Here is a 26563-nt window from a genome sequence, read left to right as displayed (position 1 = left end):
GTTAGTTTGAGGAAGTAAATTTATACTGTATGTAAATATACCAATTAGACACTGTCATCTGTATTTCTTATTTTTCCTTAGTAAATCTTTGGGGAAATTATTTGTTTTTGAGACACATATTTAATCAAATCATGAATAATTATTATTATTCACTAACCCAACTGACTTGCATTTGCAATTAAGTTTGACCAAAGTTAGGGAGGGAAGCAAAAAATATATTTTATTGAACACAAAAGAATAAGTTGAGGGTTTTTAACAATAAAAGTCATGTAAATATATTCTCATATTAGCATCAATGACAACTATTCTTGGACGAGAAACAGCCGGAACATGAATGGCTATAATCCACGCACACAAACACACAAATAAAAACTTTTCAACTTAAGTCACCTTGTCGAATCAACACTGGCCACAAGACTAAAAATGACAGGCAGAACATACAAGTATATGAAGCTAGACCTGAGACAAAGGGCATGCCTACAAAGAAATTTAGATAAATCAATTGGTCGACATAGGAAACGCATGCACATTCCTCACAAAAAAACCTATTTTGCAAATTACAAGTTGATGTGTGACGACATTATACCCCTTTTTTAGCTTGTATGTGGTCTGTCAAACGTCAGGAGGGTTAAATAAGCCACAGCATAGATGTGACTGGAAGTCTTCTGAAATCTGCACCCGTGACATTCACATATAATGGAATATGTTAGGTACTATTTTCTTTGACCACAACAAAGGACACTGAAAATAAAATCAGGCAACAGGGTGACTCAGAAGTCCAGTCTGTCACATGAGCTGTGACTACCTACAAGAAATAAAGGTCACTTTAGTAAAAACTAAATTTCAAGTCATTTCAGTCAGCAGAAAGAGGAAGTAATGGCTTTGCTGGAAAAACACAAAGGAAAGAAAAGTGACAAGGCAGAGCAAAACAGGGGAGGGTTGTCTGTTAATTTCTTTTCCATCTATTACTTTTCCAAAAACTTTACTGTTACATTGGTGATGTCTTATAAAGGCAATAGTGATGGCAATGACAAAAGTAGAACTTATGATTCGACACAGATTAATGAATAAGAAACCGATGATCTGTAAAGATTCATAAAAAACAGACAGAGTCTGAGGTGTTTCTAAAGGAACTAAAATGACAAGGCTACACAGTTTGATGGCAGTCATATTGTTCAGGATACACTGAAAAACATGGTGGGAGGGTAAACTTTACGGTAACTTTAACTCAATCTAACCTCTATGAGGGCAGCTCAGTGGAGGTAACACAACCATATCAGAAACAAGAATAAATACAAAATGAGACTTTAAAGTGCTCGAAATGACATGCACACAGTTGTTTGATAAAAGTCATATGGCTGAGAAGGCACAATCGTTTCTTGCATTAAGTGTAACGTCGGTGTTGGTGGCAGATGAGACGGGGTGAACGTTGGGTTGCTCGAAAAGTGATCAATCTCCTTTGGTTAACTGATTTCAAAGCTGCCGATGCATTTTAGCTCAGTTAAATGTGCACAACTGTACAATGAGAAAATGAAAACGAGTGAAAGAGTGAACAGATGAATGAAAAAAAAGAAAAGACAAAACACATAACATCTTACATGTGAAGTGATCTTATCCTGTGTGCCACTGCGTTTACTTTGTTGAATTTACATGTTGAATGTTCCCTTTTTGCTGGGCATTATAAAATAAATGCTAAATGAGAAGGCAACTGGACTTCCTGCAGTAAAACTGCAACTTCAGCACTAAACAACTACCATGACCTGAATGACTGAGAACTTACACAGACCTTTTTGCTGGGGAGTTATAAAAAGACATACCTCATATCATCTGAAAAGCACTTTATGGGTTTGAAGTAAACTGGAAAGGGCTCAATTAAATCCAGTCATGGAATCTGAAACTCCCTCTGCCAAATTTGACCATGAATGCGACTGTGATCACTGCAGATAGTGGATTAAGGAGGTCAAGCATGTTTGTCCAGTGCACTGTATAGACAGGGACTATGAGGGACATGTTGAGGCACGTTCAGATGCCTGATGACGAAGCACTTCATCTTCTCTTTAATATCAGACTTAGTGGTTTTGTGTTTAATTCACCAAGATGACTATGGCAGAGCCGCTGAGAAATATAAAAACGAAAAGTAAATCTCACCACTTGTATATTGTATGTCCATGCAGAGCCAAGAGGTGTCAACATTTTTCACGTGGTAACTCTTCCACATCACTTCAACAACTACAAATGTGTCGTTCAGATTTCCACATTCAACCGCCGCAGCATATGACTCTTTCTCATATTGACTCGGATCACACATTTTCCAGTTCTGCAGCATGTTTAAAGTGGCTGTGAGCGTGGCGCTGTGTGGTCCATCATCCGGTCCTGGGTGCAACAAAATCCGGGTTGTAGGCGGGTTGGGAAAGGAAATCCGGGGGGGCGTACGGAGCGTTGGGCTGCGGTTGGGCGGGAGGCTGCGCCGGGTACGCTGGCTGGTTGGGGTTGAATGCAGCCTGGCTGTAAGGCGCTGGGTTGGGAGGGTAGGCTGGACCGGCTAGACACAGAAAGAAAACATGAGTAAGTGGCTGAGAGGGTTTAAAACAAAAAAAAAGTCACCATGAATGGATCATTTCCTGTTTCCACAAGATCCAGACATTAAGTTCAGACCGGCAGCAGATACTTCCGACTGCAGCCATTTTGACCAAAATTGCATGTTCAATATGACGTGTTATTACCTTAGGGTAAAGGGTGTAGACTTTGTGTTTCTAAAAACACTGTGTAACCTTTAGCTCTGTGTAGTTATGTTAATCCTAAAACTCCCCAAGACTTGTCCTTTCAACACAGATTGAAAGACACAGTATTCAAGGAAAGTAATGTTGCAGTTGAAAATTAGCCACTTGGCTAACACTGGCACATGTACAGTTAAAGTAGTGTCGATTAATGTGTCCCCATATAAATAAATAAATACATACAGGTAAATAAATACAATAAGTTAAGTAATGTTCATCATTTGCAAAGATGTGCATTTTTTTCATAAATTCCTACTTGCTTAATTGCTACAACTGACTAGGCTGCTGCGCTCGACACTCCAACCCTCCATCCCCATGTCAAATTGGCCCATTGCCATAATCCCTATATATAGTTTTAGGAGTAGGTCCGTTACCTTTAATTATCGGTGCAAGCTATTTTTAGATCTGCGGAGCAGAGCCGCGAGCTGCTCAGAGCTACGCTACGAAGGCTCATGGGATTTCTTGGTTTCCCTCATCAAATACACAATGGCAATGGGCCAATTTACCAAAATGTTAAACTATCCCTTCATGAACTGTTCCACCCTAGCAGCTGCCTGTGCTGTCTGTGGCAGATGAGCCGGATCATTCAGACACAGTTCACTGTGAGTTCACCTGTGAGGTGAGCAGCTAAAATAAATGTAATAAATAAATATTGCATAATATTAAAGCAGTAATTATCATCTTGTGCACACCAAGAGGAAGAGTCAGATGATTAACTGCTGACATTTATTGTGGAATGATGTCATAATGTTGCAATCAGCTGTCTTTCAGTAATGCTCATTAAATGTAAGATTGATCTCTCATTTCCAGTGGCACAGTGAGCAGATTAATCTGTCCATTAATCTTTTAATTTTTCCTTCCAAGAAACAATTATGTTTCACAGTCGCACACTGATTATTTTCACTCTGTGACACTCACTGGCTTCCTGATAGGTCGGAGGTGGTCCCGCTGTGAACATTGGCGCTGCTGGGTAGGGCGTCGTGGGCATGGGCTGAGCTCCGTAGGCCTGGGGCATGGGCTGGGTCCCGTATCCTGGCTGCACTGGTACGGGCTGGTAGGGCGAATACTGGGCCCCCTGGTAGACCTGAGGCTGGCTGGGCGTTGCGATGGCCTGCTGGGGGTACTGCTGAGCCGTACTGGTGACCACTGTTGTGTGAGTGGTTGTTGCTACCACCGCTGTAGGCAGACACAGATGAGAAACACATTGATTACAGACTAAGTAGGCAGCTCAGTTGCAGCCTCGGATGAAAGAAAGCATAGGGGAGCACAAATACATGTTTAACTTTTCACTTACTCCGCCTATTACAACATTTAAACCAAACGAGAAGCTCTGATTTCACACAGGCAGTGTCTCTGTTAAATGTGCAGTAAGCCTCAGCTCAGAGTCAGACTACCACTTCTGCATTTATCCAACTGCCCAGATCTCATAGTGAAACTAAGGAAAGAGAGCCGAGAAAAAAATCTACTGAGTCAACAAGCTTCTAAAATTGAACCGTCCATACTTGTACTTGTACTGTCTGGCCGTTGCTTTATTTGGGAGCCTCTAAAACCGTTGCGTGGCTTTCATCAGATTACTTTTAATGGAAAAGAATACAGGAGCTCGTGAGTTTGATGCTCACAGAGGAAACTCTTCCCAAACCACTCAAGTGTCCTCTGATCATCCAGCTGCCAACATCCAAAACCAGAGAAAAGCTGATACAAATGATTCTACGTCCATCCGAGCTTCATCTACAACAGCGTGTACTTTAAAGACTCTCTTTTCTCTGAGCTACTTCTATGCATGTTTTTAGGTTACAAAATTAGATAAAGCACATACCTGACATTCTCAAGTCTGAGACTCTGACTGTAACTTTAGTTTTTTAGCCTGTGATGTTTATTTGTATTCCTATTGTTCATTAAAAGTAGACTGGTTAGATATTCCTGTACTATTCAACAACGGATGTATAGAAAACAATCTCTGGGTTATTTTGATGTGTAGGAAGACGTGATGATTCTCAGGCAGGCCTGGAGTTAAGAGGAGCTTGTTTTTCTGTGTGACTTCTAGGCAGATTTATGATGTTTATTTGCATCAGAAACAGACCATATCCTCAGGAAGTCTAATTGGAACTAAAAATACCTCATCTGTTTGTTCAGATTTGACTTTGTTTTATGAGAGAGACCAGAGGACACCTGTCCCTGTTTATCTCAAATAGTATGTTCTTCATTTAAAGTTTATCGGGTTTTTTTTTAAATCCTCAGTTTTGTATGAGCAATAGAAAGCTTAGACTTCATCACCACTGTTAGAGGGAGCATGGTACTTACTCAAGTGAAACAGGTGGATATAGCTCTAGAACAAACCTACGCCCTTGCAGAGAAACAGAAACTGAAAGGCAGCACTGTTAAAGAACTGTGTGTTTGTGTGTGTGTGCGTCTTTCACCCCCTCCCCCTCCCCTCACCCACCACAACTTTTTTTATTTTGCAACAGAGCGGGAGCGTTCATGACCACTTCCTGTAAAAAGATGTGGGCGGATCATAGGTTTTTCCCTACAGTGGTGGTCATGGAAACAATGAATCACACGAGGTGGAGCTCTGACATTCTTGGACGGGATCCCGACAGGCATCAGCCCGAGTCAGGGAATCCACATTCTTACTCTATGTGATTTTGCCTTCCGCCACTATCGCTTTTTAAGAAAAGCCATTTAGAGAAATGGATCAAAGGGGGCGATGGTTGGTGGGTGACTCTAGTTTGATAACTGTGAAGTGCTGAGAGAAATCTGGCAGCAGGAGTACTGGGTTGAGGAGGACAAAAGAGGAGATGTAAAGTGCAAAGAAAGAGAGCGGTGGACAGCGGCTGTCCCCGATTACACAAAGCTCAAAATAATGGGAATGTCACATGTCATTGTTTACTTACTGAGTAATCAAACCAACTAAGACTGAGCATATCAAACACTCAGCCCAATTTATAATTACATCTGTCTGTTTTTCCCTTCAGCATGCCGGTCTCACTCAAGAACCGCCACACGTTCATTTTTAAGAGACGTGTCAAGCGACCCAAGATTATTTGTTATTTTCACCAATTTTCAAGCACTTTCTCTTTCTCTCATTTCCTCTGAGATACAGAGCATAAGTCACAACTGGTCCAGACACGTGGCATTCGTCCTGTACAGACAGTCACATCTACTGACATCGTCGTCGTTGATAAAAGTACTATTTATAGCTTCATATTATTTGGCTCATCTCACGCCACACAGGACACGACTAACTAGTCTTTTTGTCTGCTGTTTTCTGAAAGCGGATTCATAGCTCTAGAGTGTGTAGTTCCTCTTTCACTCTTGATATTACTATTATTAATATTTTTAATGACCGGATATTATAGAGACTGATTATTACAGTAATGTGGATCCCCTCACTAGGTTGAAACATTAAAATCAAATCAAAATAACTAAAAAAATATATATATAAAATCTTTGTTTGGTGAGGGGGGATTGGAGGATCTAGACTTCAACTCATTGAAGGAAATCTCACAGAAAACAGTAAGTGAAGCTTAGGATATGAAAATGTAAATACACAAGAAGACCCAGTTTCTTTACTACTCCACCTCCGGGGAGCAGAGACAATGAAATAATTGATTCCATCTAGATATGATCTACATTCACAATATAGATGAAACTGTGAAAGGCAGAGTCTTGGTTTGAAACCACATAAGAGTGCTTCCAACATAATAAAACTGTGCTCACTTCCTGACGTGGCGTGATGTCGTCTCTACAGTCGTGATAAAAAACACAAAAGCAAAAGCAGCAGCTGAAGCTAAATGTCTGCTGCTCAAACACTCAAACAACCAAATGATTGCCTTAATCGACTATAACTGGACGACTGAGTGCATGTAAATGCATGTAGGACAACATGGGCTCTGGCGACAACAGGGAGAACAGAGGCCGTGTATGAAGTTTCCACGTCAAGGAAAACAGACAAGCACTTCTGTTTACATGTGATTCTCATAATAATTACAAAAAACATGCCTGTGACTGTATCTAACTGTTTTACTCACAGGAGATGAGCTCCATCACTCAAAGGACAGGGATAGCGACAACAAATTCCATCAAGAGAGTAAAAGCCAAAAATGTGTTGGTTCATCTCTCAATATTTTCCAACTTCCCCTCCCTGTCTGTCTGTGGCATTCAGCCACAAGCCCCCCTGGCCTCTACTGTACAGACGCAGCCTTTAAAAACAGCTATACCACGTTCCTATTTAGGAAAAACCACATCATTTCTACAAACATCTGACACGGCAGTTTATGTCAAATAGTATATAAATAGGAGTAGCTGGAATTGTAAATTGATGTGGGCTCTGGTGAATATTCATAACATAAGGACAAGTTCATGTCGGAATTGGTTCATAATGAATGTCAGCAGCACTCCTGTTTATTGTAGCACAGGAACATGTTGCTCACTTCATGGTGGAGAGGATTAAGAATTGTTAAGATCGATTCATCGCTGTTTTTTGGGGTTTTTTTTGGTCTTTTCGTGAGATTTGTTGATGGGAACTCAGAGCATTGTAAAATACACAGGCCCTGACTCGTTAAACAGCAGAAAACAGTATAATCCAGCAATTATCTCTGATGACTAAACTGCAATATCAACCTGTGGGCTACACTCACTGCTAACCAAAAAAGCCAAGTGAAACTTTCCATTGTAGAACATTTGATGACAAGCACACAACAAAGTCATACATGAAGTATCTGTGGCTGTCACCGTCGCACATCTTTTGAATATTCTCATGATTGTGTGAGCATTAGATCATTTTGAGCTCTGCCTCAGTGTCAGTGTTATTAGTGAGACCAGGCTACTGCAGTAATGAAAGTCATGTGGTGGGTGGGCCAACAGTCCTGGAATGAGTCCCCTCGTACTCTGCTTTGAAAACTAGACAGATAAACACTCCAACACATTGGAAACCAAGAGTTTGACGTCTTTTAAACAGGAAAGCAACCAGACACTTCATGTGTATGTCGACTTGGTTGAGACAGCAAAAAAACAGCTATACAAAAACATGTGGCTTTTGTGCAGGAAAGCCACATACAGTATGGGCAGCGGCTTGTTGCAGCACCTGTCGATTCAATTCTCTCTGATTTCACCATTAACAGCTGCTTAGATTTTTATTGTCATCATCACTCTTGTCAAACAAAGTGCCAGCTGAATGAGCTCCATCACCATCCAATCATCTTCTAATACAAATTTTCTGGCCGATCAAATAGTAAGTAAGTAAAGTAAGTAAATACATCATAGTAAGTTAATACAGTAAAAACAGGATGTGATTTCACATCTCCTTTTAAGTTTCTGTTTTTGTTCTGTTCTCTTAAATACCAGCTCTCCTCCATGTTAACTTGTCAACCAGCTGGGTCCAGGATACAGACTTCCTATCCACCTTTTTCCGAACGTCAAAAACGTAAGCTTGTTTTGCGCAGTGGAATTTTGGTTTCGGTAGTCGCGGTAAATGCATGGATTTTTTTTTTTCAATGACAATCTGCAAAACGCATGGATCATCACACCAGCTTTTAACAATTGATATCACACAAATTGACATCCGTGTTAAAAGCCAGCGTTAATAGATCCATGCGTTTACCGCAACTATGACAACGACTGAAAACCATGGAAACGTAAAAGTACAATTCCAAAACCAGCTTCCGGTTTTGACCATAGATAGAACTTTTGGATTGGAGGACAAAATCTATACAGAAAACACCATTTATAATCTATATGGTATATCTTCTGGTATACATTGTCATATTTCCCAACTTTGTAAGGCTGAAGTAACTCTTGTTACCTAATTAGTCAAAAGCTGAACTACGCCTGAAACATCTTTTTTGTAATGCCGTAGTTACTTCTGTAGCAAAATTGGGCTTCCCAGACTGCTCAAAAACAACACCTCTCTGAGTTTCATCACAAGTGGAAATTGTGAACTGCGTGTACTGCCTGCCTGTTGTGAAAAACGGCAGCCTAACTCATGCAAAAAAACAGTACAGATGTATTAAGACAGCTGAACTCTTAAATACAGATAGAGTTCTGTATTTAAAAGCATCTTCGACATTCAACAGTCAGTGATAATCATTTGTGATTGGCTACTTACGTCGCGGCCTGCGGCATGCCTTGTACAAACAGCAGCAGGGACAGAGACAGCAGCAGATGAAGACGAGCACAGTGATTACAGCCATAGTAATCCCAACGACCATGGGCGCTGCTGACGACGAGTAGTCGGAAAAATCACTGGAAAATAAAGAAAGACTAAATTAACCAAAAAATAAATAAATCAGGTTAGGTTTAGGGTTTCAATTACTTTACTAATTCAGAATAATAGCCGAATGTCAAAGCAGCACATTAACTACACAAGCTGGTATATTTTATGTGATGTTTGTGAAGATTTTAACAGATTGTAGAGCTTTTTGCAGGTGGTCGGGCACAGGAAGACACCACTTCCTGTTTCTTGGTAGCTACAGTGCAATGCGCTGCAATAACAGATTACAAACCGAATAGGAGAAAGAACCCACACAACAGTGCCAACTGAAGTTACAGGATACTCCTCAACTAGTACAGAAGAAGATAGAAATGATTACCAGTTCTCTTGTTTGTCCTCAGAAAGCTTCCAGAAAGAATCTGAACAGCAGTATCTGTTGTGGCAAGACCCACAGCAATATCCTACGTAGCAGTATTCTCCTGAGCGATACCTCCCATAGCTATCTGTATAGCTGTTACATTCCTTGTCGCTCCCCCCTGTAAAAGAGCAGAGACAGGCAGGAAAAATGAGACATGAACAGTAATATACAGTAATGTAGAGACAGGCCCTGCTCTATCACCACCAACTAGATCTAGCTGGTGGTGATAGAGCAGGGCCGGTGTCAGGTGGATTGTGACTGTGTTTGTGTGAACTCATGTAATTACATGTAAAAGCCACATTTAAAATTACATTCAGTTTTAGAGCAGAGTTGTTGCTCATCCTTCGCCCATGCCTGTGCTAAAGGTTCTATTGTTCACCTTCAAATACACTCAGATTCCAGGTTATGCCTACATCTATCTAAAAAAGAGTGGAATTCCTGCCTTTATGATGGTGGGAGTTTATATTCAGAGGTTCTGGTTCATCTTTATAGTTATGTCAAAGGCTGTAGTTTGTTGAATTAAACGGCGTAACAGAGACTCCCCTCATGTCTGCCATCTATCTACGTTAACGTTATATCAACAGTGGACTACATAAACACCTCTCAACATACCTATTAGGGCCTATATGCCACAGTTCATGCACTATGCAGATCCCAAAAGGACCATATAGCTTAAGTTAGCTTAAACTATTTCAATACGATTTACGGAGGCAATTCATTTTATGGCTCTTTCTTGCATTGGCCGGCATAGACTGTAATTAACATTTTTTTCAATAATAATATTACAAATTCTTATGATAAAAGTGACAATCTTACAGTGCATTGCAAATGCAGTTTGAAAACACATAACAACCTAAGCTAGCTGCTGAGTCCCTGAACGGTGGGCTTCTTTGTCGGTGTTAATGTTGGTGCTTTCTTTGTCACTTTGTTGACTTACGAATAAAGAAAGAAGGGGCCGAGCTGGGCTTTTTGAGCCGTATTCATGTGAAACTAATGTTTGGTCATGTTACGTTTAACTTTAAGAGATACCCTCACGTCACTGACATCGCCCAGTTAAATGAGTGAGGCCCGTCCTGTCGTACAGGTCGACGCGAGCTACAAAAGCGCAGTTGACGACAACAACGACACAAGATAGCGCGAGAGAACACGAAAGGCTAGTTTATACTTTTAAAATCACACTCACCTGATACGCAAGGGGTCAGAGCCACACATAATACCAAGGCAACAACACTGCTCAGGCTGGACGCCATTGCTCCTTCCAGATTCACGGATACAGAGCAGGAAAGTGGGGATCTCCTCCGGCCGACCGCTGGGAGAGGCAGTCTGGTCTGATCTCATGTGTTCACACATTCAGCGGCTGCTGCTGCTGTCACGGCCCGGCCTACGTCACCGTCCGGGAAATGACGCGCGTGCACATTCGCGGAACAACTCGAGCTTATAGTTTCTTTATTTATTTTTTTCCTTTTTTTGATATATACCGATATGTTTTGTGACTCCTTTCAAATATTCCACAAGTACAAAAGAATTAATTAGTTAAAGATTGGTTAAATACAAAGTAGCCTACATAAACTGGAAGAATAACGTAGCCTAAATATAATGGTCATATGATGTTCAAAGTGAAGTAACTAAATATAGCCTACTAAACAAATAACGAAATAACAAGAAAAGATACCAGGGGTGTGGATAAATACATAAACGTAAACATTAGGTGCATAATGTCAAAGTTTTGATATAGCCTAGCTTTTTTAATTTTTGGGGAGATGAATGTTTTCACACAAAATATGACAAAATGCTTTTTTTCTGAGGTACGTTTTTAAAAGATAAGATATATACATTTAAAACATTGCGATAAATATCATTAGAAAATATTGTGTTTACATTGAACATTAATAAATCTAGGCTATTTATATCTAGGCCTATCTATTTCAATTTTTATTTTCCAGTTGCAACTCAAAGTAATATTGTCCACCATACACCTACAGATATCTTGGCCCAGTTTATGGGTATATTTACAAAATGGACCACAGTCTCAGTCTGACAGCCACAAAGGGGAACAGCTAAGAGATCTAGCCTATCTGGGTAGCATCAGTGAATGATTTGAAATGAAACCTCCTCAACCTTATCAAAGAGTTTTTGTGGGAGATTCCAAACCTTTTGCCAATATAAATTATTCATACCTCCATTCCAAATAATAAGGATTAGGAAGAGAAAACAATATCATACTGAAATAGAGCAGGGATCTGACTCAAGCATTTCACAATGAGTGAGTCATGTTAATCAGTAGATGGAGACTAAAGAACATGATATTGATGTATGAGCCTTAATAGCAAAGCACCAGATGAATAGCATCAAAAATTATGCAAAATTGTTATGCGTCCCATAGTGTTGGACCACGTTACAAATACAGATCTGTTGGAACAGATATAATGCACGGAAAATGGAGACACAGAGTGCTCAGGTTGCATCTGAGATGTGGGCGAAAGGCCTCACCTAAGATCAGACCACCCAAACTGCAACAGCTCCGGTCACCACAGTTCGGCTTGCACCCTTTTTCCACTCACAAGATATATAAAGAAATAAAAATGTGACTGACACATATTTTACTGAATAAACTCAATCCTTCAAAATAGAAAAGGGCATTGTTTTTTTCCCACTCATTCAATTATACCCACATCAATGTGGTTACAATTTTGAGTGCATTGCAGAATATTTGGCTCTCCAGAGTCACGGATGTGCAGAGACAGTATAGAACTATTTAGGACAATTAGTAGCCTATTATGTTCAAAATCTTTTCATGATGGCAGATCACTGTCATTGGTGAGAACAGATTGACAATCAGAGTAAATGTGAACTCCTTTTTAGATGTCAAATGAATAAAGATAATACGGAAATAAAAAATAATAACAGATCTGCTAAAACTCTGTATCTGTTATCTGTAAACTGTTTTCAATCTGAGTGGGCACAGTCGGCAAGCAAGGAAACGTCACTTCCGGTTAGGGCCGTGGGGGAAAACAAACCGTGTCCCCCATACACACTCATGCAAAAACGCGGCATTTTAAACCTTTGTCAAAGGCTTTTTCGCCGTCCTGTCTTAGTTTTAATCACATGTATATGCTGACAGAGAGCTATATTTTTAGAAACTCATCACGATCTGGGTCGATTGTTGTCCGTACATTTAAAAATATTAGGTATTTCACAGTCAGTCATATTTGTCTTCCCCCACGGCTCTGATGCTCTCTTAGTCGCCGCCGGCCGGCTCTAGACACTCGTAGACACTGCCTGAGTTATTGTGTATTATTTTGCACCGCAAATAAATTCAAAAACCACAACCTGAACTTTTATATCGGAAGTTCGCTCATCTTCTCCAAACGTGTAACGCTCTGACCGGAAGTGAAGGTTGCCGACCCTGCTGACTCGGTGTAGGCTATGGCTGTGAAAACTTTATATTTTAAGATGTACGGACAGCAATCGACCCAGATCGTGATGAGTTTTCTAATATATAGCTCTTTGTCAGCATATACATGTGATTAAAACTAAGACAGGACGGCGAACAAGCGTTTGACAAAGGTTTAAAATGCCGCCTTTTTGCATGAGTGTGTATGGGGAAAACGGTTTGTTTTCCCCCACGGCCCTAACCGGAAGTGACGTTTCCTTGCTTGCCGACTGTGTCTATTCTGTGCAACAGAACAAAATACAACTTGCCTCACCAAACCTTGAAATAAAACAGTGCTAATGCTTGAAGAGATCTGTAGAGGGCAGCAAAATACCATGGCTGTCCATGCAAAGGTGCAAAGACTGAGGACACAAACGGATTCAGATACCACAGAAATAGATTTCATGTTATGCAGACCAAGTAATGAGCTGTTTTTCAGAGGGAAGTCCAACCTGTTTCAAATAGTAAGCTACAGTTGCCAAGTTCAAGCTTTGCTTAAATTTGCCTGCAGTCTGTGGATTTAGCAGCACTGTGTCATGTTGTTTAAAGGTTTTGTCTTTAAAGCGTATTTATATGAGATGGCAGAAAAATAATAGACAGCAACAGCTAGGTCATTAGTGGGATTTCTTCTGTGTTAAACTATATTTTAACTGAATAAACTGACAACTATGCATTCTGAATTTTGACTTCATGTTAACTCTAACTAAATTGAGACATAGCCTACAGCAGATAGTTTGTAAAAACAAAACAAAACAATTATTTACGATTTTTCCATGTGTTATGAGGAAGGCCCCGCTCAGATTCATTTTCTCTTTTTCAACACCAGAGGTCACAAGTGTGTAGAAAATCCAGGCTATCAAGTACTACTCTTTCAAGTCCCTACAGCTACATCCATTTAAAGCTCCCAGGCCGTGTTAAAGTTAGCCACACAACATTTGAGGGAGTATATGTCTCTTGTGAACCCCATTCCATAACGTGTCAGCATTGTCAACAAACTCCCACAGGTTATTTTGTACAATAAACACCTAAAAGGAAACCAAAACCTATCAAGTATATTTTTTTTACACTCAGACATTTTGATACAAAGAAACTGAGTTGTAAATAAACTACAGTAAGTACTTTTACTCAAGTAGGCCTACTGAACGCATCCATTCATTTCAGTACACATAATAAGGTAGGCCTACTACTACCTGACTTGAGTTCTATGTTATGCTTTCAGTACACATAATAAGGTAGGCCTACTACTACCTGACTTGAGTTCTATGTTATGCTGTAAATCCACTTGAGATGTTATAATATACATACATATTAGTCTGCCACATATAGTCATAAACATGTAGAATAAATTACATGATGGCACATTACAAGCCACCCAGAAAGAAGGTCATCAGACTATCTGTTAATACAGCAGCATCCACTGTCAGTGAATGCATTAACATGTAGGTGACATCTCATTAATAGCTACATATAACAAGGAAGGAGAGTTTTTTAAAGACCGTATCTAGGCCTACACACTGGCACTATTAGGCTACCTTGTCCTTCCAGATCATTTACCGACCAAAGGGGGTCTTTATTCTTTACTCACTGGTGATAATGTAAAGACATGAGGTTTTGAACTAATGAAGTAATTCTACGCTGTTAAAGCGTGCAAAATAACCTACTTAAGACAGCAGTGTTTGATCACGTGTATGACTCATATGGCTGGTTTAGTTTAGTATGTTGTCTGACGTAAACGTCTCGCGAGATCTCCTCGAGAGACTTCCGTCCGGTAAGCCCTTATAAGCGCAGGCACGTCCTCGTCCTTTTCGTTCGTCCTCAGTGCAGGATAACGAAGCGCTCATCACCTTCACGGCCTCAAAGCTGACACCACAGTGGGCCAACTTCACTTCTGTCGTCCTGTAACTCACACGGCCCGATAAAGAGGATTTTTCCCGAAAGTGTGCGGTTTATTCAGTGGTAAGTATCTTCCCGTGTTCCGCATCTTTTCCACTCCTTCTGGCTGCTGAGCTAATGTTAGCAGCCATGCTAATGTTAAGACCGGTCACCCGGGCCGGCAGAAATCACCAGTGGCCGGGCGAAGGCTCAGCCTGTCTAAGAGCAACGTTTCAAAAACACTTTCTGTTAAATATATAATTTTATTACTAATGTTAGAAACCAGTAAGGCGTGACTCTTGATCTCAGAAACCGTAATAACCTTAAACTCTCTCGCCAGTCAAGGCCAACTCAATCGGCTTATGAGCACTTGCAAACTAACTGTGGCTGTTGTCGCCGAGTTTATAACACCAGCAGATACTGGGGTGTTTTAAAGTCTTTATTTGTTTTTATTCCCTCGGTATAGGCTAATATGGATTATCAAAAGGCTCTCGGTCTATTCAATCAGCTCGCACTTAATCTTTCAGGGTATAATTTTCAGTGGAGGCAAGGCAAGGCAAAAAGGAGGTTTTCTATTGCAGTCACGACTCGTGGTGTGAGTTCTTAGAGGACAAACTCAGGAGCCAGTGTGCTTGGATTTATAATGAAAACACCATGTTCATGTAGGTTTGGATAAAATTGGTTACATATACATCCACGCGTCTTCCCTGTATTGCCTCTGGCCCCTTTTCCAAGAACTTGGAGGGGGGAAGTATGGCAGTGATGACTCTGTCCAGGAATGTGTAGACCGGAGTCAGGTTGGGGGGGTAGGGTACAGCAGGGAGAGACGGCAACATGGAGTTTTCGGTGTTTCGCAACCAAACAGAATTATTTAAACAGTTATTACGGTGTCGTGACGAGACATATGTTGCTGTAAGCGCAGCAGTTGATGATCAGTCTGCAGAGAAAATATACAGTTTTCTCCACTGTCAGGCAAATAAAACCTACATTTTTTTATTTTATTTTTAACAATCAACATTATAGTATAATTTGTGAAATTTGCAAATGGAAATATCCATTATCGACTGATCAAGAGACCATTTCTAAATCTAGATTTTATTTCATTATTTCAAGAATATGTCACTGTGAATGTTTGATCAATTGTGTGCAGTATAGTGTTGAGTTGCTGTGTGTGTGAATGACTGAGATACTTTGAATGCAAAGGCTAAAAAAAAATATACTTTATTCTCTTGGGTCTACAAAACCGTCCACAGCACATGTTTAAGTGATGTCTTAACTGTCCTCTCTAGATCTCCTGACAATCATCACAACTGCTGATTATGGATGTGATCTTGCGACGATGTCCGTTCCTGGGTCGTGTGCCGCAGACCTTCTTCCAGCAGTCCAAAAAGTCCATGGTGGTGTACGCCCAGCGATGCCCTATCATGATGGAGCTGGCCTCAAAGCCCATGGCCCCTGCTATGGTGCGGGCCCTCTGTTCATCCTCCTCCCACCAGAAGACCGAGGACACCATTTCTGCTGTTGAAGGTGAGAGTGGCAGACCTTTTTAACTTGAATGAATAATGTACTCTATTAACAAATGAAATATCTGAGTCGATTTAACTACTAAGTTATTACTACACATGATGCTGCTTGGAGAAATAAACTAATAAAATAAAATAAAAAACTCTTTTTGGCCACTTTCAGCCCCCAAACAAGAAGTGAAGCCCAAGCTGCCTGCTGGTCACCCGGCCCCCCCCTCGGGCCAGGCAGTGGCCTCAAAATGCCCCTTCCTGGCTGCTGAGATGGGACAGAAGAACAGCAGCGTGGTCCGCCAGGTCAGCATGGAGTTCCAAGAGGATGTTCAGGAAGTCCGTACTGTCCAGAAAGGTAAGGTTTGTTTAGAAAAATGTACCAATCTATGCTTTTCTTTTTTTGTGCAGAACTCATTGCTATATTGTTTTTCTCCTCCTCTTTGCCCTCTTTAGAGGTGTCCCCTGCCCAGCTGAAGAAGCCGTCCTTGGCCAGTGCCTCCATAGGAAGCGGGCGGGAGCCGGCAAATCTAATGAGGACTCTCCTGAAACAGCGTCCGAAAATGGTCTCCCACCTGCTGCAGGACAACTTGCAAGGCAACAGTACGTTTTTATTTTGATGTTGTAACAAGGTGTTCTAATAGAAAACAAATGAGGCGGAACAGCCACTCCTGTTTGACCGGCATGAATAATGACCAAACACGCTGTGACAGCGATCGTATTTGAAACAACTGTACTCTATTCTTTCAATTCCCACGTAATATTTGACGTGTTCTTTGCAAGTATCGGTACGTTTTTTGTTTTGTTTTTTTCTTTGGGACGAATGTCAGTATATTTTTGGATAAGATGAACTGAGCCTTTCATCATGTTGGAAATTGCTTCATCCATCAAAATGCAACAAGTGTTGAGCCACATTAAGCAACCCTTTTTTGTCTTCCTCTTCTCACAGTGTCCCGCTTCCATTATGATGACTTTTTTGAGAAGAAAATAGAGGAGAAGAAGAGTGACCACACCTACCGAGTGTTTAAGACGGTGAATCGCCTGGCCAGCGAGTTCCCCATGGCCGACGACTTCACGGGCTCCCTGGCGGAGAAGAGGGAGGTGTCGGTGTGGTGCAGCAACGACTACCTGGGCATGAGCCGCCACCCTCGGGTTGTCGGGTCTATCATGTGAGTATTGAGGCGGTTGTGTGTGTGCTGTGACATAATCCCTTGGGTTCAGATGTGCTGACGTCTAATAGGAAAAATATTTTTCTTGCGTGTCCCTTCACTCTGATTGCTCTGTACCTTTTGTCCCACTGGGAGTGCAGAGCTCTGAACATAAGAGCCTGAGAAAAGTTGAGACACAACAGCAGTAATAATTGACTAGAACCTGACACCCTGTCTTTTTCTTGTGTGGGTGTGGAGTGTTAGTTGGCCTTCGTATACACCTAAACCTTATGGGCCCTGTGTTTTTGTGCTTCATGTTTGAGCTTGCCCAGATCTGTTACTAATTCACACCTTGACTGAAGGTGTTGCTGCTATTTTGCAACTCCTGTGCTTTAATTAGTGTGGGTTTTTTTTTGTTTTTTTTCTCATACATTGTTGTCTTCCTATTCTTCTTATATCTGGCACCATTTTTTTTCCTGTTCGCGACACGGACAATAGACGAGGTTAAACTAATTATATCCTCTGTTTCCAGGGACACTTTACGAAAGCACGGGTCTGGAGCAGGAGGCACCAGGAACATTTCTGGGACCAGTAAATTCCACGTGGAACTGGAACACGAACTGGCCGATCTCCACAAGAAGGATGCTGCGCTGCTTTTCACCTCCTGCTTCGTGGCCAACGACTCCACCCTCTTCACCCTCGCCAAGATGCTGCCAGGTACACGCCAGGGTTTGACATTTCCACGCGCAGTTTGTCACTAAACAACGGCTGCTCATGTGTGAAACGGTCACTTCGATGCAAACTGAACCTGCTCTCTTGCTCTGAACCGCTTTAGGTTGTGAGATCTACTCCGACGCAGGCAACCACGCCTCCATGATCCAGGGGATCAGGAACAGCGGCGTTAAGAAGTTCATTTTCCGCCACAATGACGTCGGCCATCTGAGAGAAATGCTGCAGAAGGGAGACCCCACCAAACCCAAGATCGTGGCCTTTGAGACGGTCCATTCCATGGATGGTTAGTTCAGGATGCTCGCACTGATCACTGATCACGATGACAGATTAAAATACCCAATATTTATCTCTGCGCTTTGTCTAATGGCTGAACTTCACTGTTCTTCAATGCAGGCGCTGTGTGTCCACTCGAGGAGATGTGCGACGTCTCCCATGAGTTCGGCGCCATCACCTTCGTCGACGAGGTTCACGCCGTGGGCCTCTACGGCGCCAGAGGAGGGGGCATCGGAGACAGGGACGGTGTCATGCACAAGATGGACATCATCTCAGGGACACTAGGTCAGCATGTAATCTGTACTCTGGTGATGTTATAGTTAAACATGTTGACTCTCAAACCAGACCAGAATGAGCTTGAACTCCTGCTTCGTTTTCTATCAGGGAACTGATCTTGCATTAGTGATTTGATTCAATTTATTAAACGGAAAACTGCTCGTAGCGATTAGGAATCTTGTTTTTGCCTGATTTGTTGTGATACTCGGGGATCAGACCTCAGCTGTGTCACAAATATGCCTGCGGGCTTAAAGAAGCTGGAGCAGCTCTGTTGTTGCTAGGAGACGGTGGGCTCTTGTTGCGCTCTTATTGAATTACTCTCTGTCTCTGTGTGTCGCTGTCAAGCTGAAGGGACAATTATTTCTAACTGAGAGCTCTGCAGCTCGTGTTCTCCTGCAGCTGCCATTTCAGGAAGATCTAGTCTGTGTATTGACCACTTAGGGGCATTGTGGTGACTTTTTTTAAAACAAGATTGTTGGTTTAAAGGAAACAAAATGATTCTATCCATTAAATAAAATGGAAGGATAACCGTCTGTTTGTCGTGTCTCCTTCCAGGCAAAGCCTTTGGCTGCGTGGGCGGCTACATTGCAAGCACTTCTGCCCTGGTGGACACGGTTCGTTCCTACGCTGCCGGTTTCATCTTCACCACCTCGCTGCCCCCGATGCTGCTGGCCGGAGCCCGGCAGTCCATCCAGGTTCTGAAAGGAGAAGAGGGTCGCACACTGAGACGCAAACACCAGCGCAACGTGAAGCTGCTCAGACAGATGCTGATGGACTCAGGGCTGCCTGTGGTGCACTGCCCCAGCCACATCATCCCAGTCCGGGTACGTTTTTTTTTTTTTTTGGCTGAATGGCGTTCAAATATACAAAGAGATGGCTCAGCCCACACAAAGAAGTGCACAGTCTGTCTCTACGGTCACTCCCTATTAATCACAGTGCGTTTTTTTTGTTTTTAAGGTGTCAGACGCAGAGAAAAACACCGAGGTGTGTGACATCATGATGAGTCGCCACAACATCTACGTCCAGGCCATCAACTATCCAACCGTTGCCAGGGGAGAGGAGCTCCTGCGTATCGCTCCAACACCTCACCACACCCCTGAGATGATGAAATACTTTGTTGGTAAGATGACGTGATCATCCTGATGCTGTGGAAATGCATGCGTTGAAAATTAATTACATTTTATTTTATCAAGCAGCTCAAGCTTGTTTGGCTGTGGTTTTGATTTAATCATGATATAATTATCTCATGCTTTCACTCTTCTTTTGAAAGGTTAAAGTCAAAGTTGTGGCATTAAATGATACTTTTTAATAACTTTATTGTAACGGTAACTCACAGCTTCATCTCCCTGACCTCTGTTGTTGTGTTTTCTCTCCTCAGAGAGGTTGGTGCACACATGGAAGGAGGTGGGCCTGGACCTGAAGCCCCACTCATCGGCAGAGTGTACATTCTGTCAACAGCCGCTGCACTTCGAGGTGATGAGCGAGCGGGAAAAGTCTTACTTCAGCGGCCTCAGCCACCCTATCTCAGCCTGCGCATAACACTACCCATCACTGCAGGCTCGAGACGGCACATACACTCACACACATCACCCATTCCCCTGTCGCTGTCATGGAATGTATTAATTATCTTTGATAAGTCCTTGTACACATATTATTTAAGATGTTCTATGTCCAGATGTTATATATGCTCCAAATAAAAGATATGGGAGGAAAGTGAACGTCTGTGTTTGTATTTTTCTTTGTTTTCTTTGTTTTCAAGAAACCAAAAAATATATATAAAAAAAAAAGATGTACAGTGTCTATAAAAGGTATTCACCTTCCTTGGATGTTCCTCATTCATTGCTTTTATAAATGAAATCATGATCAATACAAATTGGCTTTTTTTGCCCCCCCCCCAAACTCCTTAATGTTAAACTGAAACCAGATTTCCCAGATTTTTACAAAGTAATGTCAATCATTTAAAACTAAATACTGTAAAATAAGTAATTGCATAAATAATCACACCCTTCAAGTTAGTGTTTAGTAGGTGTGTGTTTTGCTCAGTTGGTAGAGCCCCATGTGTTGAGGCTATAGTCCTCACTATCCTGTCATTAGAGGCGAAAAAGCCCAAAATATATATGTATATACTGTATAAAAAAAAGTTAGTGTTCAGTAGATGCATCTCACCTCACAGCACTGAGTCTGTATGCATAGCTCTCGATCAGGCCTGCACATCTAACATTTGTCCTTACTTAACTTTGCAAACAGCTCAAGGTCTTTCAGGTTGCTCGGGTGTTAACAGCTCTTTTCATGTCCAGCCACAAATTCTCGATTGGATTAGGGTCTGGGCTTTGACTCGGCCACTCCAGAACATTTATAAACTGGTTCTGTGTAGCTTTTGCTGTATGTGTCATGTATTGGTTTATGTTGATCACGTGAGCAGTGACGCACACACGCACGGGAAGTGTTACAGAAGCCATGAGGCTGTTGTTCATCTATGGTTGGAACAATAAAGCGAGTAGAAAGAGACGCTTCGAGTAATGATTCAATTCAGGATGCATTCTAATTAAGTAATACGACATGCACACAACAGTATGCTTTGGGTCGTTGTCTTGTTGGAAAATTCATTTTCTCCCAAGTTGTAGCTCTCTTGCAGACTGGGTCAGATTGTCCTCCAGGATTTGCAGTATTCTGCTGCATTCATTTATCCCTCTAGTTTTACAAGCCTTCCTGGGCCTGCTGCTGGGAAGCATTCCCACTATTGAGAAAACAATAGCGGGGTTAAGCACGCACATCCAAACGTGTTACAGGTGCAGGACTAAAAAATAAAATAAACTTAGAAGAAAAGAGTGAAGTCTGCACACTGTATAAAGCACCATGCTCCATGATGGGGATGGTGTGTTTGGTATTTGCTAAACATTGCATCCAGTTTGACGATCAAAAAGCTAAACTTTAGTCTCATCAGATAGACTGAAGACCTCGGAGTCCCCCACATGCCCTTGGGTGAACTAGATTTGTTTGATATGAGTTGCTTTCTCTTTGCCACTCTCCCATGGTGAAGAACCTGCATACAGTTGTTGTATGCACAATCTCTCACATCTCAGCCACTGAAGCCTTTACTGTAACTCCTTTTGCCTGGTCACTCAGTTTGGGAGGACGACAAGCTTGGTTTAGAAGATTTTAGAAGATTTACACAAGTGCCAAACTCCTTCCATTGATGGTGGATTAGGAATGTTTAGTGAGTTGGATTTTTTTTTCTTTGTAGCCATCCCATGACTTACACTTTCCGGTAATCTTTTCTCTGGGTTGCTTTGAGTGGGTTTATTTGTTTCTTCATTGTGTAATTGCAGCAGGAATAGGCTTTATGCCGAGCTCCACTACCAATAATGTAAGACAGGAAGTAAAGGAGCTTGTTTAAGTTCAGGAAGTAGTGGGGCTCGGCATAAAGCCTATTCATGAGTTTCAAATGTAGTCCTACACCTGCCATGTTGGGGACCAACACAGGTGTTTCAATTTGAGTTGTGTTTCTGATTGGCGTAGAACTAATTCATTCGTTTGAAACACCTGTGGGTCCCCAACATGGCAGGTGTAGGACTACATTTGAAACTCATGGATACTGATGAACCAGTAATTGTGAGATTACTAGCATTAAAAACTAGTTGGACCCCGATGGGCTTTATGCACAGCTCCACTACTTCCTGAAATAAGCCAGCTCGTTTATTTCCTCTTACATTATTGGACCAATTGATTAATCCAGGTGTGTCTGGCCATTGTTGTGAGGTCAGACACACCTGGATTAATCAATTGGTCCAATAATGTAAAACAGGGAATAAACGAGCTGGCCTATTTCAGGAAGTAGTGGAGCTGTGCAGTGATAAAGGGGGTGGATATTTATGCAATCAATTATTTTACATCATATAGTTGTCAAAAAAAAAAAAAGCCAAATTATATTGACCATGATTTCATTTTTAAAAGCAAAAAAAGGGGGAAACATCCAAAGAGTGTGATACCTATAAACACTGTATATATTCAGACTTTTACCCAGCACTCTTGGTTGTTTTTATGTGTTACATAGATGAAACTTGATGCAGAGGATGTTCACATTATTGCATTCTCTGGACTGAACTGGGCTAATGATACCCATCAGTTACCTCTGACCGTGAATCCTAATCATAAGGAGGGAGACAAAGTGTTATTAGGTAACTAAGCTTGACACTGAGAGGTAGACCACCTAATTTTAGAAAGATAACCCCACAAAAATGGGTCACACAACAACTGGCCTGGCTCAGCAGATGAAAAGGCTGAATCTTCACAGTACTGATAGAGGCATCACTAACCTAATTATTTTTGATCCACTGGCCTACTTGTGTTTGTAGGACACTGAAAAGAGAATGGTTTTTGGTGCTGATAAGACACTTGGAGGGAAAAACAACACTTATGCAATGTGTAGCAAGTGATCAATTAATCCATTTGGGGATCAATTTTCCAGTGAGAACAAAGCAGTGAAGCCTTATGAATATTTCATAACATGAAAGACGGAGCATTGTTGATTTTCACAAATGCCATAAAGACATGAAAGGAATAATTTACCTTCATTCTATTATTTTACCGAGTGAACTCTCATACTGAGGTGGCAGACCTGCTGACCCACTGTCCTGTACATTCACATGAGGATGACATAAATGTTGCTAGGACACCTGAGATGACCCAGATCCACAAAATGAAAGCGGTCACAGCGCGAACATCATCCGAGAGTGCATCACCCATCATGGCTCATGTTTACCGTTGACTGTGGTTACAGGGACGTGATGAACACCTCACCACCAAGCCTCACAGTCACGTACGCAATCAGGAAGATGCAGTTGTTTGGGTCACCCTATATCCAATTCACTTAACCTTATATAAACCCTTTTTAGAGGCACTGTTATTGAATTCAAATCTTGCACAGTGTCCAGGTGTTGCAAAAACCACTGTTGCCTCAGATCTACAATGAAAATGGAAGTGGGAAGTATTTTGAGCTATTGCATAGAACTGGTGTCGCCAGTGCTTTTTTTTTGTAAGTGCAGCTACTTCCACTTTTGAGTTGACTCTACATTAAACTATGAACTGTCAGTAACATCCCAACACATTTATTAGAAATCATATCACGATGTGAGAACAAAAAAAATATAGGCCTACTATCACTCAACTGCAGAATATATTATAGAATTTAAGGAAATATACTGTTCTAATGAAGCACTGGGGGTTTCCTGTCAGGGATACAAAACATGTGATCAGCAGCCTAATATTGGACAGTGCATCATGTGTGACTTTCATTATTTCTGCTCAAGCTTTCCAAAGGGGTTCATTAGCATAAAAAAGGGTATCGGTTCTGCTGTGACCTTGTCCTGTGGTTACAGATGTTTGTGCTCTCCTTCAGTGTCTGCTTAAGAAGAATATGTGGTGCAACTGGCTCTCTCTGCATTTAGAGCAGAGTTTATCTGGGACCAGAGGGAGATAAGGTGTGTTTCAAATGGCCAAATCAGCTCTTTAAGATACAAAATATGACAAAATATGTCATGTGTTGTGTTGATTTTATCAGGAAACACTGGTGTATGGCTTTGAATTCGAAGCTGCAAATCACATCCTGGTTCACTTCATGGAATGATGTGATTATACAACTCAGAAATGTACTTAGTGATTTGTGTTGTAGCCTATATTATATTGTCACTTTTTCACTCATGTGACCATTGTGATTCTGAGTGACGGCAGTGGGAAGGACTGGGAGGGTGTTGGCGGGTCAAGTAACACTAACACAGTATCTTCTGGCTAATTTACTCCACAGTTATTTTTATACACTCAACTACGTGACTTACACCCCCCACCTCGGCCCACCCCCTCTACATACTCACACACACACACGCACGGACAGATACACAAAAATAAACTCACGTGTACAAATGCCTGTATTTCAAGGTATTACAAGGCCTGCTCTAATCCTATAGCTCAGGAGCAGTGTGGTGATTAGTGCAGACACCAGGTTAAACCATGCTCACTCATTAGCTGTGAATTATGTTGTATGTCAGTCCACAGCATCATACACCATCATTTTCCCACTGTGTCCACACAAAAGTGTCAGTGTGTCATTAACAGGAATTCTCAGCTCTTTAAACTTGCTGAGTGTGTGAGAATAGTAGCTACACTGATGTGAGTGATCTCTCAGTTCCAGTTGAATCTTGTCATTTCCTTAGAGATCGTCTGGACGATCTGCAATTCTAGAGTTTCCTTGTGTGTGTAGTTTACTGACTCATTAAACTGACTGATACTTTTCTGCATCTATTAAATCTGTGTGTAGTGATCTCTCTGGCCCATTTGCCTCACTCCACCATTTGCATGACTACTGATTCCTGGATGGCTGTCGAGCCAGACAAAAGCAAGAAGCAGTGAAACTTGTGCAGCAGACTCAAACAGCCGAGGATAAAAGGTGTCAGATACTTTTAAGGCTCAATGGTTCAGCTTATCTGCCCGGTAACAACGCTGAATCACACTTCTGAAGAACACCACAGTGGGAAACCAGACATCCATTCACCCAAAAGGAACATTCATCTTGGTTACAGGAGACACTCAGGATCTGTTACCAAGCTGATTCAACACTTTTTTTGAGAAACAGCTACAGTTTCTAGTGGTGTCAGTGGCTTTATTTGAAGCAGAATAGAAACTGTCCCCATGGAGCTGGTTGAACCACCTGTTCTGGTTGTGCAGTAGACAAAATTAACATTTTTAAAAGGATGTATACAGAAGTGATGAACCCCCTGGCTACCACGAAACCAACCACACAGCTTGCCTGACTAAAAGCTCATCACGTCTGTCAGGGCTTCACATCTTCCAGAAAGATCTCTTCCTCATAACACAAGGGCTCAAAGGTACATGGAGACAAACGGGTAATTAACTGGCTGAGCAGATGACTCCATGTCCATATTGTGTATGTGTTGAGGCTGATGAGGCTGATTAAAAAGGCATTATATTTCAAAGTTGTGAACATTCCTCTGTGTTTCCAGGGAATGGTCCTCCCTGCAGCTGGGTTTGGAAAACAATATGTCTCTTATGAGGACTGCAGTGTCATCTTCGAAATGAATTTTCTCTCGAATGTAACATGATCTTTTCATCCCTCTGTGTTCACCTGGCTCTCACAGAATTAGAGTAGACAGAGACTGTTACTTTATTGGGGTCGGCCGGTATCATTTCTGCTTTCCATGACTCAAAGGAAAGCGTCATTTGCAACACGGCTGTTGCTGCTGTCTTAGTATAATGCAAGCTAAACATAGAAAGAAAATGGTTTATTTAAACAGGCGTGGTTGTTCTAGCCAAACTTTGGTTGTCTTTGGCACTGAGCTCATTTATCTGCCTTACCGCAGCCATCGGGGTCCAGATAACTGGAGGTCCTTGGGGCCTCCAGGAATGTCTCCATGTGACTGTTTCACCTTCTAAGCTGGAAGGTGAGGAGTTCATGTTTGTGCACGAATTGCGTGCAGTCATATTGTATTTACAGAAAGAACCCTTGAGAATACATGAGGCTGTGTCAGGTCATTACTGTGACCGGAGCTGTTAGCACTGTGTTGATGTTCTTATAGTAAGTCAATGGAGGCCTTCAGTAACATTGTATTTAGAACCTACTACTGCCTATACACTTCATTTAAATGTTACAATGGCCAATATTGCAGAATGATCAATTGATACAGTTTATGAATATATGAATATGGAGTCCCATTCAATCCTACATAATCATAACTCAGGACCTATCTAGCCTATACTTTTAATACTCAGTGCTGCACACTGATTGAGAATTCTGAAGCGTAATTTTGATTGCATGAATACTATGAATTATGAAAATAATGAAAGCCTTGTCCATTGTTTAGTATTTGTAAACCACTGAGCGTGTGCAACAGACTCCATTCAC

At 41.6% G+C, this 26563-nt stretch overlaps 2 protein-coding genes across 2 annotated transcripts; one reads left to right on the top strand and one right to left on the bottom strand.

The window, feature by feature from the left end:
• Positions 1–205: 205 nt before the first annotated feature.
• Positions 206–10748, bottom strand: LOC310985763 (uncharacterized protein). Its single transcript, XM_083971410.1, has 5 exons — positions 10587–10748; positions 9365–9521; positions 8881–9017; positions 3696–3953; positions 206–2542 (listed from the first exon to the last, which is right to left on the bottom strand). The coding sequence occupies exons 1-5, from the start codon at positions 10651–10653 to the stop codon at positions 2364–2366; spliced, it is 798 nt and encodes a 265-aa protein (XP_083827536.1). The 5' UTR covers positions 10654–10748; the 3' UTR covers positions 206–2363.
• A 3889-nt stretch (positions 10749–14637) lies between these two features.
• alas1 (aminolevulinate, delta-, synthase 1) lies at positions 14638–20360 on the top strand. The gene is made up of 11 exons (XM_083972586.1): positions 14638–14792; positions 15998–16235; positions 16395–16577; positions 16676–16822; positions 17169–17388; positions 17900–18084; positions 18203–18382; positions 18493–18657; positions 19204–19472; positions 19606–19768; positions 20027–20360. The coding sequence occupies exons 2-11, from the start codon at positions 16028–16030 to the stop codon at positions 20185–20187; spliced, it is 1881 nt and encodes a 626-aa protein (XP_083828712.1). The 5' UTR covers positions 14638–14792; positions 15998–16027; the 3' UTR covers positions 20188–20360.
• Positions 20361–26563: the final 6203 nt, after the last annotated feature.

Source organism: Trachurus trachurus (genome assembly GCF_905171665.1).
Source record: "Trachurus trachurus genome assembly, chromosome: 5".
NCBI classification, from domain to species: Eukaryota; Metazoa; Chordata; class Actinopteri; order Carangiformes; family Carangidae; genus Trachurus; species Trachurus trachurus.
Note: the sequence above shows the minus strand (reverse complement) of the source record. Positions and strands in the feature narration are given on the sequence as shown.